The 12409-nt window shown below is 50.8% G+C and overlaps 1 protein-coding gene across 2 annotated transcripts; it reads right to left on the bottom strand.

Annotated features, from left to right (window-relative positions):
* Nucleotides 1-141: 141 nt before the first annotated feature.
* Nucleotides 142-11985, bottom strand: ldlrad2 (low density lipoprotein receptor class A domain containing 2). 2 transcript variants are annotated; one of them, XM_031906140.1, is made up of 5 exons: nucleotides 11513-11980; nucleotides 3786-4283; nucleotides 2332-2514; nucleotides 2022-2177; nucleotides 142-1753 (listed from the first exon to the last, which is right to left on the bottom strand). In XM_031906140.1, exons 1-5 carry the CDS (start codon nucleotides 11601-11603, stop codon nucleotides 1503-1505), a joined length of 1179 nt encoding a protein of 392 aa, XP_031762000.1. In that variant the 5' UTR covers nucleotides 11604-11980; the 3' UTR covers nucleotides 142-1502. The 2 variants fall into 2 exon arrangements, with proteins under 2 accessions (XP_031762000.1, XP_031762001.1); XM_031906141.1 differs by lacking the exon at nucleotides 2332-2514 and having other exon boundaries at nucleotides 11513-11985.
* Between the last annotated feature and the right edge of the window lie 424 nt (nucleotides 11986-12409).

Below are 12409 nucleotides of genomic sequence, written 5' to 3'. Positions count from 1 at the left end.
GAATCTATAGAGGGACATGAGTGGTGGGACAGGGGTGCCTGTATGGGGTGCACTGTAGTTTGCGACTCCTACTCTCAGACGTGTCAATCATTATGTGTCTCTGTGCCGTGTTCTTATATATTCATGGTCTCCCGGCCCCAATTTAATAAACAGATTTTTATTTTAATGTTCTACAGATCTTTTCCCTGCTTCCAAGCGGGCAGCCCTGTGCCAGTCTGTGGGTTGTGCCCGGTGGCCACTAAGGACCAGGCTATGGTGCCATCTTGCTTTACATACAGATAAAGATGCATCTCATCTTCTTAGACCTCACAGTTGTTCTGACCCGATAGGGCCGATAGTCCGGTTGTCCAATAACAGCAGTGGCCCATGTGTGTGATGCCCAGTTGGCCGCTCTGCTTCCAAAGAGCTTGGGTTCCAGGTTGAGGCCTCCATGTGGGTGGTGGAACCATAACTGCTCGTCTGGCCAAGAAATTCTTCTAGAGTTTATCCAAACGTTGGGCACAAACGACTTATGTTGGTCGGCTTTAGGGTGGGCAGGAGAGGGCATCTGCCTTGGTGCCCCAGAATAGGGGAGGCAAAATAGTACAGCTGATACCATCACTAATTACCCAAGGGGTGCCCAACCTGAGGCAATCTCTATGCTCAAGGCCACCACTCTAACATCAGCCCTAGGGAATCCCATATCAAGGCCGGTGGTACAGGTAGGTGATCACTGGCCTTCTAGTTCCCCCATTACCCCAAGCCTCCCATGGCATCTACTTGTCCTTGGTCCCATTCCCTCGGGCACAGCGGTGTATGCTGCAATGTAGTGCGTTCCAATGTCCCCCATTTGTCCCCGTCATCTGGGGACACATACTTATGTTGCTTTTATGAGGATATTCTGGGGTACACTTGGGGGCACTATGCCGAGGGGCAAATGAAGTTCTAGGGTATTCTGTAGAGCAAGGGCTGCCATAATGGTGGTCTCTCAGTAGTTGCTGCCTGTAGCCACCACTATGGCTGGGTGCCCCCCAAATCCATGGAGCAAGTGAAAGAGGGGTCTGCCTACCCGCAGTGGGGGGCAACACCAAGTATGGCTCTACTTAGATATTTATCTACAACCATCAGCGGCTAAATGTGCCCATATTCCTGGTATTTTGCCCCCTGACAGCCCCCATTAAGGACAGCCCTGCTACTTACCCCCAGAGAAATATTTCACATTCCTTCACCCCCTCAGAGCATTTTGGGTTTATTTGGGTTTATAAATACAAAAGAAAGCTCGCTGGAAGCATCCATTGTCTGACTGCCCCCTTCCCTCCCGGGCACTGGGAATGGTTTGTCCCGCTTCTTTGCAGTTGCCCAACACGCCGTCTCTTTGGGGCAGAAATAAGTTAAGAGTGTCGCTAGGTTGTGGCTACAATGAGGTAGAACTGGATCAGCGCCACCCTCCTCCTCCTCCTCCCCAGGTGTCTGGATGCCACTGAATGTTCCTGGCAGAGGTGCCTGGCATGGAACTGCCCCCCTCAAACGGGCACAGTGGTAGCTGCACTCTGTGGGGTGACTTTCCCAGGGCGGCACTTTTCCTTAAAGGTGCAGCTACGGGTGCAGAGGTGACAGGAGGCGCAGAAGGAGTTGCAGCAGGGGATGAAGCGACAGATGCTTATTCTCCATATGAACCAACCGGGGGACCAGCAGCACCAAAACAGCAAGGCCACGCCCACCGCCAGGCCCAGGATGACGTACAGGTAGAGGAGGGAGGTGTACGACTTGCTCTCTGTAAAACAGAATTATGGGTAAAAAAAACAGGCAATTACTGGGCAATACCCCCAGCTCAGGGCAAATACTAATTCCACCAGGTTCAACCTCCCAGAGTTGGTTCTGACGGTGCTACAACTGCCCCAATGAAGAGCTGCCAGTAACAAACCAGAGGGCAGATTGTTCTAGTTCTTCTTGGGGTAAAAGGGCAATTGGTGCCAATCCCCTCATCTCTAGGGCTATTAGGGCTTTCTGGATCTATAAGTAGAATCAGTTGGTTCTGGTACCTTCGGCGGTGCCGTGGGGATGGGCCATTTCCGGGTGAAGCAGCTGCTGGTTCCCAGCGGTGCCGTAGCTCAGATTCAACGTTGTTTCCTCAAACGTCTTCAGGCCGACTGTCGGGGTGGCCATAACGTCCCCCAGGTTCCGGGCCCCGGTGCCCCCTATGGAGGCAGGTACAGATATAAGGGCAGTGATTGGACAGAGACCTACTAGGGGCAAAAAGCTGTGTCTGTTTAGGCAAAGAACCATTGGAGTCTAAGGGAGAACCTTCAGCTACAAATATTGCCCCCTATGGGGTAACTGGGATGTACAAACCTTTGCTGGTGCCCTGCTTATCTGCAGAGATGGGGGTACAGCTCGCCGGGGCATTAGGGGACTGGTCACTCCCATCCCCACAATTGTCTATGTTCTTAGAGTCACAGACCAGACTGGAGGGAATGCATTTGCCATTGAGACAGTGGAAGTACGGCTCCGACCTGCACTCACTGCTGTTAAACCCTGAAAATAAGAGTCAGGAGTGTGAGAGAATGTTCTCTCCTGGGAAAATACCCCCCTAAACTGCCCCCCCCAGTACTTACCCAGGTACAGACAGGAACCTCCCCCTGGGTAAGTGAATCCAATCTCCCCCCCAGTACTTACCCAGGTACAGAGCTCTGATTCTCTGTACTTCCTGCTCCTGGGCTGCTCTCTTTCCCATGGTCAGGCAGGAACCCCCCCCCCCCCTGGGTAAGTGAATCCAATCTCCCCCCAGTACTTACCCAGGTACAGAGCTCTGATTCTCTGTACTTCCTGCTCCTGGGCTGCTCTCTTTCCCATGGTCAGGCAGGAACCTCCCCCTGGGTAAGTGAATCCAATCTCCCCCCAGTACTTCAGTACTTACCCAGATACAGAGCTCTGATTCTCTGTACTTCCTGCTCCTGGGCTGCTCTCTTTCCCATGGTCAGGCAGGAACCCCCCCTGGGTAAGTGAATCCAATCTCCCCCCAGTACTTACCCAGGTACAGAGCTCTGATTCTCTGTACTTCCTGCTCCTGGGCTGCTCTCTTTCCCATGGTCAGGCAGGAACCTCCCCCTGGGTAAGTGAATCCAATCTCCCCCCAGTACTTACCCAGGTACAGAGCTCTGATTCTCTGTACTTCCTGCTCCTGGGCTGCTCTCTTTCCCATGGTCAGGCAGGAACCTCCCCCTGGGTACGTGAATCCAATCTCCCCCCAGTACTTACCCAGGTACAGAGCTCTGATTATCTGTACTTCCTGCTCCTGGGCTGCTCTCTTTGCTATGGTCAGACAGGAACCTCCCCCTGGGTAAGTGAATCCAATCTCCCCCCAGTACTTACCCAGGTACAGAGCTCTGATTCTCTGTACTTCCTGCTCCTGGGCTGCTCTCTTTCCCATGGTCAGGCAGGAACCCCCCCCTGGGTAAGGGAATCCAATCTCCCCCAAGAGATTTTGCAAACTGTGACCAACAGACTGCATTACACAGTTTGCCTTGGCCCTAAGAGATAAATACAGCAAAAAGCCCTCCTTGTAGTTTCTATTTACCCCTGCCTGACCATGGGAAAGAAAGCAGCCCAGAAGCAGGAATCAGGATCAGAGCTCTGTACTTGGGGGATTAAATTCCCTTACTCTGGGGGTCTCCTAAGGCGAGTGGGCACAGGTTTCTGTGGGTACAGTCTGTATCTAGAATGTGCTGAGGGGCAAGAGGGCAAGTTTGTGCCCCTGGGTACAGAGCGCTAGGGTAGAGCGTATGTTCCCCCAGCCATCACCTTACCGATTCTGAAGGAGGTGAAGTCTCCCACAAAGTCCACCCTTGGCTGTTGCCCTCTGGTGACGAGCCGCAGGGTCAGGAAGTTTCCAGTAGAAAGGACCGGCCTCGGAATGGTCTTCCCACACAGAGGGGTCCCCAGTGGCTCGGAATTCTGGTCTTTTCCATCATAGAACTGAACGTAGGACCCGGAATTACATGGATCGTAGTGACTTCCCTGCCCTGACCCAGTTGCTTTCGTTTCCTCCGGAGCTGAAGCACCTTGGCCACTGCTGTTAGTCCCCGGCCCGGACGCCTCGCTCTGAGCGTTGGACATACGTAAAAGGCTGTAGACCAGGAAGAAGCGGAACTGGAACTGGACCTTGTCCTTCAGGGCCGAGGCTTGCATGGTCAGCCGGCAGTCCGTCCCCATAGAGACAAAGTAATACTTCCTGGACTCGCTGTGGGAATTCACGATCATTCCGTCCCCTCGGACCGTTTGGCCACAGAAGTCCACCAAGTTCACTAAGGAGGAGACAACCAGGAGATCATGGAGACCAACATCACACAAATAACAACCAAGCTCAGCAATCTACGGGATTCTCAAAAATTCCAAGTGATCTGTTAACATCAAATCACATCTGACCAATCAGATCGTGGCATTCCCTGGCATCAGAGAACTACTCAGCTACTTGTGGTGAAGAACAAAACAGGCACCCAGGGGTTTCATGGGTGCTGAGCTCTGTCCTGCAGTCCATTGGCCTGTACTTCTCTGACCATTATATATATTGAGTTTTGAATCAATGGTAAATCAAAAGGGTTGAGGAGACCCCCTCATACGTATGCAAATAAACACAAGGAATTCTGGGAACTAATCCCAAAGTGCTCCAAGCGAATCCCATTTACATGGGTTTATTGTAAAGGCTTTATTATGATTTATTTGTGGAATCACACCCCTGCTTCCGCCCAGTGGGTGAGCTTTAGCCTATAGGATACCCCCATAATTCCTTGTGTTTATTTACATACAGATGAGACAGGTTCCGCCCAGTGAGTGAGCGTTAGCCTATAGGATACCCCCATAATACCTTGTGTTTTTTTACATACAGATGAGACAGGTTCCGCCCAGTGAGTGAGCGTTAGCCTATAGGATACCCCCATAATTCCTTGTGTTTATTTACATACAGATGAGACAGGTTCCGCCCAGTGAGTGAGCGTTAGCCTATAGGATACCCCCATAATTCCTTGTGTTTATTTACATACAGATGAGACAGGTTCCGCCCAGTGAGTGAGCGTTAGCCTATAGGATACCCCCATAATCCCTTGTGTTTATTTACATACAGATGAGACAGGTTCCGCCCAGTGAGTGAGCGTTAGCCTATAGGATACCCCCATAATTCCTTGTGTTTATTTACATACAGATGAGACAGGTTCCGCCCAGTGAGTGAGCGTTAGCCTATGGGCTAGGCCCATGGAAACAGGGAATCGTTGCCTATACTGTTCCGGCTATAGGGAGCCCTCCTCTGGATGAATTAACAAAGGGTTGAACTTGGCCTTGAATCCCATTAAATAGTGAAGACCCTTTAGTTTCTGGGGGGAGGGGCTTCCCTATATCCCGCCTCTCACTGACCATCCCTTATTGTTTATTTTCTCCGACTCCGTTCCAGGTTGGAACATTCCGGGCACAACTTTGCTCGCGGCCCCCCCTCCCCTGCCTTCATTTAGGTTTATCACCATCTGGAATGGAGAGGATTTACAGCCCCCCAACATTTACAAGCTCTGTCTCCAGGGGGACGGGGCTGGCAGAATGCCGGCTGCTCATGTGGGAACATACTCTGTCCCTGGGGGGGCCACGAATAGCCCCGATGAGCTCATAACAAGGGCGCAACTGCCCCAGACAAAAGGGACCATAATAGAAAGGGATGGAGATGAGCGCAGGTCAGTGGGACGGGGGTAAACGTGTTTGTAAGGGGAGAGAATGGGACCATTTCCTGCCCCCCCCCCTCCTAGTAAACAACCAATGTGCTGCCCCAGGGGGTTAATAAATAAATGGCAGTGAGGGCTCCACACTCAGGATTTAGGTACAAGTGTATCTAAATAAAGCGCAAGGCTAAAGGGGGCGGTACCTGCTTTTTCTCAAGCCCCTCCCACACACACAGAGCTTTGTTTGTAGGCAATGGACATCAACTTGACCTTGACCTTGAAAATTCATCCCCCGAGTCTCAGATAAGTAACAACCCCCCCCCCAAACTCCCCTCCAACTGCCTGATATTGGGATGGGCTCTCACTGTCATCCTCTAAACTCTCAGTGCCTACTGCACAGAGACAGGCCCCAAAAACAGCTGTCATCTGTAGGATTACAGGATTAAAGGCAGTAGGGCAAAATGGGAACAGTGGGGCAAGAAGGAGACAATATGGTTGGATAGTTTAATTTGGTCAACATGGGTCAGTAGGGCAAGATGGAGACAGTAGGACAAGATGGAGACAGTAGGGCAAGATGGAGACAGTAGGGCAAGATGGGGACAGTAGGGCAAGATGGAGACAGTAGAGCAAGATGGAGACAGTAGGGCAAGATGGAGACAGTAGAGCAAGATGGAGACAGTAGGACAAGATGGAGACAGTAGGGCAAGATGGAGACAGTAGGGCAAGATGGAGACAGTAAAGCAAGATGGAGACAGTAAAGCAAGATGGAGACAGTAGGGCAAGATGGAGACAGTAGGTCAAGATGGAGACAGTAAAGCAAGATGGAGACAGTAGGGCAAGATGGAGACAGTAGGGCAAGATGGAGACAGTAGGGCAAGATGGAGACAGTAGGGCAAGATGGAGACAGTAAAGCAAGATGGAGACAGTAAAGCAAGATGGAGACAGTAGGGCAAGACGGAGGCAGTAGGGCAAGATGGAGACAGTAGGGCAAGATGGAGACAGTAGGGCAAGATGGAGACAGTAGGACAAGATGGAGACAGTAGGACAAGATGGAAACAGTAGGGCAAGATGGAGACAGTAGAACAAGATGGAGACAGTAGGACAAGATAGAGACAGTAGGGCAAGATGGAGACAGTAGGGCAAGATGGAGACAGTAGGGCAAGATGGAGACAGTAAAGCAAGATGGAGAAAGTAGGGCAAGATGGAGACAGTAGGACAAGATGGAGACAGTAGGGCAAGATGGAGACAGTAGGGCAAGATGGAGACAGTAAAGCAAGATGGAGACAGTAAAGCAAGATGGAGACAGTAAAGCAAGATGGAGACAGTAGGGCAAGATGGAGACAGTAGGGCAAGATGGAGACAGTAAAGCAAGATGGAGACAGTAGGGCAAGATGGAGACAGTAGGGCAAGATGGAGACAGTAGGGCAAGATGGAGACAGTAGGGCAAGATGGAGACAGTAAAGCAAGATGGAGACAGTAAAGCAAGATGGAGACAGTAGGGCAAGACGGAGGCAGTAGGGCAAGACGGAGACAGTAGGGCAAGATGGAGACAGTAGGGCAAGATGGAGACAGTAGGACAAGATGGAGACAGTAGGACAAGATGGAAACAGTAGGACAAGATGGAAACAGTAGGGCAAGATGGAGACAGTAGAACAAGATGGAGACAGTAGGACAAGATAGAGACAGTAGGGCAAGATGGAGACAGTAGGGCAAGATGGAGACAGTAGGGCAAGATGGAGACAGTAGGACAAGATGGAAACAGTAGGGCAAGATGGAGACAGTAGGACAAGATGGAAACAGTAGGGCAAGATGGAGACAGTAGAACAAGATGGAGACAGTAGGACAAGATAGAGACAGTAGGGCAAGATGGAGACAGTAGGGCAAGATGGAGACAGTAGGGCAAGATGGAGACAGTAAAGCAAGATGGAGAAAGTAGGGCAAGATGGAGACAGTAGGACAAGATGGAGACAGTAGGGCAAGATGGAGACAGTAGGGCAAGATGGAGACAGTAAAGCAAGATGGAGACAGTAAAGCAAGATGGAGACAGTAAAGCAAGATGGAGACAGTAGGGCAAGATGGAGACAGTAGGGCAAGATGGAGACAGTAAAGCAAGATGGAGACAGTAGGGCAAGATGGAGACAGTAGGGCAAGATGGAGACAGTAGGGCAAGATGGAGACAGTAGGGCAAGATGGAGACAGTAAAGCAAGATGGAGACAGTAAAGCAAGATGGAGACAGTAGGGCAAGACGGAGGCAGTAGGGCAAGACGGAGACAGTAGGCAAGATGGAGACAGTAGGGCAAGATGGAGACAGTAGGACAAGATGGAGACAGTAGGACAAGATGGAAACAGTAGGGCAAGATGGAGACAGTAGAACAAGATGGAGACAGTAGGACAAGATGGAGACAGTAGGCAAGATGGAGACAGTAGGGCAAGATGGAGACAGTAGGGCAAGATGGAGACAGTAAAGCAAGATGGAGACAGTAGGGCAAGACGGAGACAGTAGGGCAAGATGGAGACAGTAGGGCAAGATGGAGACAGTAGGACAAGATGGAGACAGTAGGGCAAGATGGAGGCAGTAGGGCAAGATGGAGACAGTAGAGCAAGATGGAGACAGTAGGGCAAGATGGAGACAGTAAGGCAAGATGGGGACAGTAGGGCAAGATGGAGACAGTAGGGCAAGATGGAGACAGTAGGGCAAGATGGAGACAGTAGGGCAAGATGGAGACAGTAGGGCAAGATGGAGAAAGTAGGGCAAGATGGGGACAGTAGGGCAAGATGGAGACAGTAGGACAAGATGGAGACAGTGGGGCAAGATGGAGACAGTAGGACAAGATGGAGACATTAGGGCAAGATGGAGACAGTAGGGCAAGATGGAGACAGTAAGGCAAGATGGGGACAGTAAGGCAAGATGGGGACAGTAGGGCAAGATGGAGACAGTAGGGCAAGATGGAGACAGTAAGGCAAGATGGGGACAGTAGGGCAAGATGGAGACAGTAGGGCAAGATGGAGACAGTAGAGCAAGATGGAGACAGTAGGGGCAAGATGGAGACAGTAGGACAAGATGGAGACAGTAGGGCAAGATGGAGACAGTAGGGCAAGATGGGGACAGTAGGGCAAGATGGAGACAGTAGGGCAAGATGGAGACAGTAAAGCAAGATGGAGAGAGTAGGGCAAGACGGAGGCAGTAGGGCAAGATGGAGACAGTAGGGCAAGATGGAGACAGTAGGGCAAGATGGAGACAGTAGGACAAGATGGAGACAGTAGGACAAGATGGAAACAGTAGGGCAAGATGGAGACAGTAGAACAAGATGGAGACAGTAGGGCAAGATGGAGACAGTAGGACAAGATGGAGACAGTAGGACAAGATGGAGACAGTAGGGCAAGATGGAGACAGTAGAGCAAGATGGAGACAGTAGGGCAAGATGGGGACAGTAGGGCAAGATGGAGACAGTAGGGCAAGATGGGGACAGTAGGGCAAGATGGAGACAGTAGGGCAAGATGCAGACAGTTGGGCAAGATGGAGACAGTAGGGCAAGATGGGGACAGTAGGGCAAGATGGAGACAGTTGGGCAAAATGGAGACAGTTGGGCAAAATGGAGACAGTAGGGCAAGATGGAGACAGTAGGGCAAGATGGAGACAGTAGGACAAGATGGGGACAGTAGGGCAAGATGGAGACAGTAGGGCAAGATGGAGACAGTAGGGCATATTGTTACAGTGACACAGCAGGAGTGGCGCACTCACATATAACTATTATGCCAGATGTGGGCGGGGCAGAGACAGAGCCAATCGAAAGGAAGAATACAGTTCAAAACAAACCCCTCCATGAGAGATATCAGTTTGGGAAATATCTTCCTATGGGCAGAGGTGATACTCAGAACTGATGTGCGACAGCGCAACTCTATAAGTACTCACACAAGTGCTAAGTGGGTGGGTAAAACAGTTCAAGTGAGACACAAACAGATAATCCCACCAACCGCTAATTAGTGAGGAAAGTAAAACAGTTCAACATGTGCACTGGATTATGGGGCATTTACTCAGTTCCTCAGAGCAGAGGGGGCAACACCGTGGGCAGATGTATGGAAAGGGGCAACCAGTCACTTCTCTGCCCCCTGAGAGAATAGAGTTCAGTGACTGATTTCACTCTGAGAATAAAGCAGTTCAGTGGCACAGAAACCCCTAGTTAGAGGGGTATAAGTTAGCAATTGGGGGGGCAGCATTGTACTGAGTGGAGCTGAAGGCCGTGCATCTGCCCTACCTCCCAGTCATAACTCTTACTTAGGGGCTCGGGCAGGAACAGCCCACAGCAAACATCGCTTTCCAATGGCGGCTAAAGGTCACAGAGAGGGGGCTTTGTAAGGGAAATGAGAGCGCCGGGGGGCACGTGCCCCGGGGTGGGTCTATTCAGCTCCCATAAAGGCAGTGACCCGCAGGATGGTATCCGGGATGGTGGCCAATCTAGAAGATTAATGGCCATATTTGTGTGTCTCTCCTGATAATTCCACCCTGGGGCAACGAGGCACATTGTATGTATTTGCCCACAGCCGACCCTTTCCTAAAGCCATTTACTGTATCTGCCATCATCTCCTCATTATCCCTATCCCTCCCGTTACTCACAGAACCAGATACACAGGGACAGTTCCACATGTTGCTGGACTACAACTCCCATCATTCCTCCAGCAGCAAAGCCAGGGTCAGGGCATGCTGAGAGCTGTAGTCCGGCAACATTAGGAAAACATCATCAATAGACACATTATTAGGCCTTATTCCCCCCCGTTGGGTATCAGTGGTACCGGCCCGGGAGCAAATGTGAAATACACTGGGGCAGTAACCCGTAGTAACCAGTTTATTATTATTTTTCCAGCCATCTGCAGGTAGAAGAATGAAAGCTAATTTCTGATTGGTTGCCATGGGTTACTGCCCAGATGCAAATTTGCCCAGTGGTAATAAATGACCCCCAGGGTGTTTTTGTTCTAACCCAGTAATCAGAGAGCCACTCCCACCCCAAACTGGGCCATGGGGTGGGTTCAGCTTTAATTTATGTTATAGAATGGCCTATTCCTAGCAACTTTTCAATTGGTCTTCATTATTTATTCTTTATAGATTTTTAATTTTTTTCCTTCCTCTTCTGACTCTTTGCAGCTTGGGGGTCACTGACCCCGGCAGCCAAACCCTATTGCTCTGTGAGGCTCCAGTTTTATTGTTATTGTTACTTTTTATTCCTTATCTTTCTATTCAGCCCCTCCTCTATTCATATACCTGTCTCTCATCCGAACCACTCCCTGGTTGCTAAGGTAATTTAGACCCTAGCAACCAGATAGCTGCTGAAACTCCAAACTGCAGAGCTGCTGAACTTAAAAATGAAATAACTAAAAAAAACTACAAAAAATAAAGACCAATTGCATCTCTACATCATAGACCCACTGAAGCTTACAAAACAATACTCATAATATCAAGCAAAGCCGTATTCCCTAGAGATTGTAAGCCCTTGTGCCCAGAGCTATTCCTACTTGCCCCGTTTCTATCGTATTGCCTCTATTGCCCCATACACGGAGCTAGATATATTATGGGAGTGGGAGGGAATGTGGATTTGTTCAGTAACTTCAGTAGCTGCCCTATTTCCTCCGACTGTACTACAACTCCCAGCATGCCCTTTGCTCAAGAGCCAGATGTTTAGTAATGTTCTTGCCCCCAGAGTGGCTGATACCCCCCCCAGGAGCAAACAGCAAACACCATATAACAGTGCCCAGCTGATATGACTAAGTGCCAGCTCTCTGAGCGAGAGACAGAGCCCATTATCCCCCCCCCCCGGCCCACCTCTCCCCAGTTACCTACCTGTTTCTAGGGACTGGGTGGCGGAGACCATAAAACTCAGCAGGACAAACAAGTGTGGCAGCACGGAGCAGCTGCCGGCGTGGGTGCCCATAGTCAGAGTGCTGTGGGTGCAATGTGGGTGCCTGGGTGTCCCCCAGCGCCACCGACTGCCGGGGACCCTAGGAGGCAGCAGCTCGGCACAGTTATTTGATGAGGCTTTTGTGTTCCCTCTCAGTACAATGACTCCCGGCCGCTGCCTTTTGTTTGGGGCTAAGGCTGTTTTATGGCCTGGGTATGTGTCACTGGGTCGCTATGGTAACGGTGGGAATGCCCCCGCGCAGGGAGGCTAAGGAGATAAAATGTGCACCCCCATCCCATCCTGCTGTGATCCCCAGCCCTGGGCTATTGGATATGAGAGAGCCAATGGGGGATTCATATGCCTCACTGCATTCCTGTGTTACCCCCTACTGCAGCCTATGCCCCTCTTGCCCCCTGTGCTCTGTATTGCCCCTGCCAGGGGTCTCTCCAGCAATCCCTGTACTGTTACAGTGGTATAACTTAATGTTACTGCCCCCCCCCCCCCCCCCCCCCAGGGCCGGATTTAAACTTTTTGTCCCCCTAGGCCTCTCTGTTGCTCATACCCCCCCACTTGCACCCCCTCTCACCCACCTACTGGACATTCTGCCCCCACTGGCCCGGCACAATCCACTGGGGACTTGGCGGGAAATTTAAACGGCTACCAAAATCTCCTGCCCAGTCACCAGTAGAGATGTGGCCAGTGGGCTACATGCCCCCCCCCCCCGTATTTGCTGCCCTTTGTGGCAATAAGTGGTGGGGGGTGAGTTTGTCTCTAAAGGGATGGGTTCACCTTTAAATTAACTGTTAGTATCTTATAGAATGGCCAATTCTAAACAACTT

The sequence above is a fragment of the Xenopus tropicalis genome, chromosome 7 (assembly GCF_000004195.4).
Source record: "Xenopus tropicalis strain Nigerian chromosome 7, UCB_Xtro_10.0, whole genome shotgun sequence".
Classification (NCBI taxonomy): domain Eukaryota; kingdom Metazoa; phylum Chordata; class Amphibia; order Anura; family Pipidae; genus Xenopus; species Xenopus tropicalis.
This window is presented reverse-complemented; position numbering and strand designations above follow the sequence as displayed.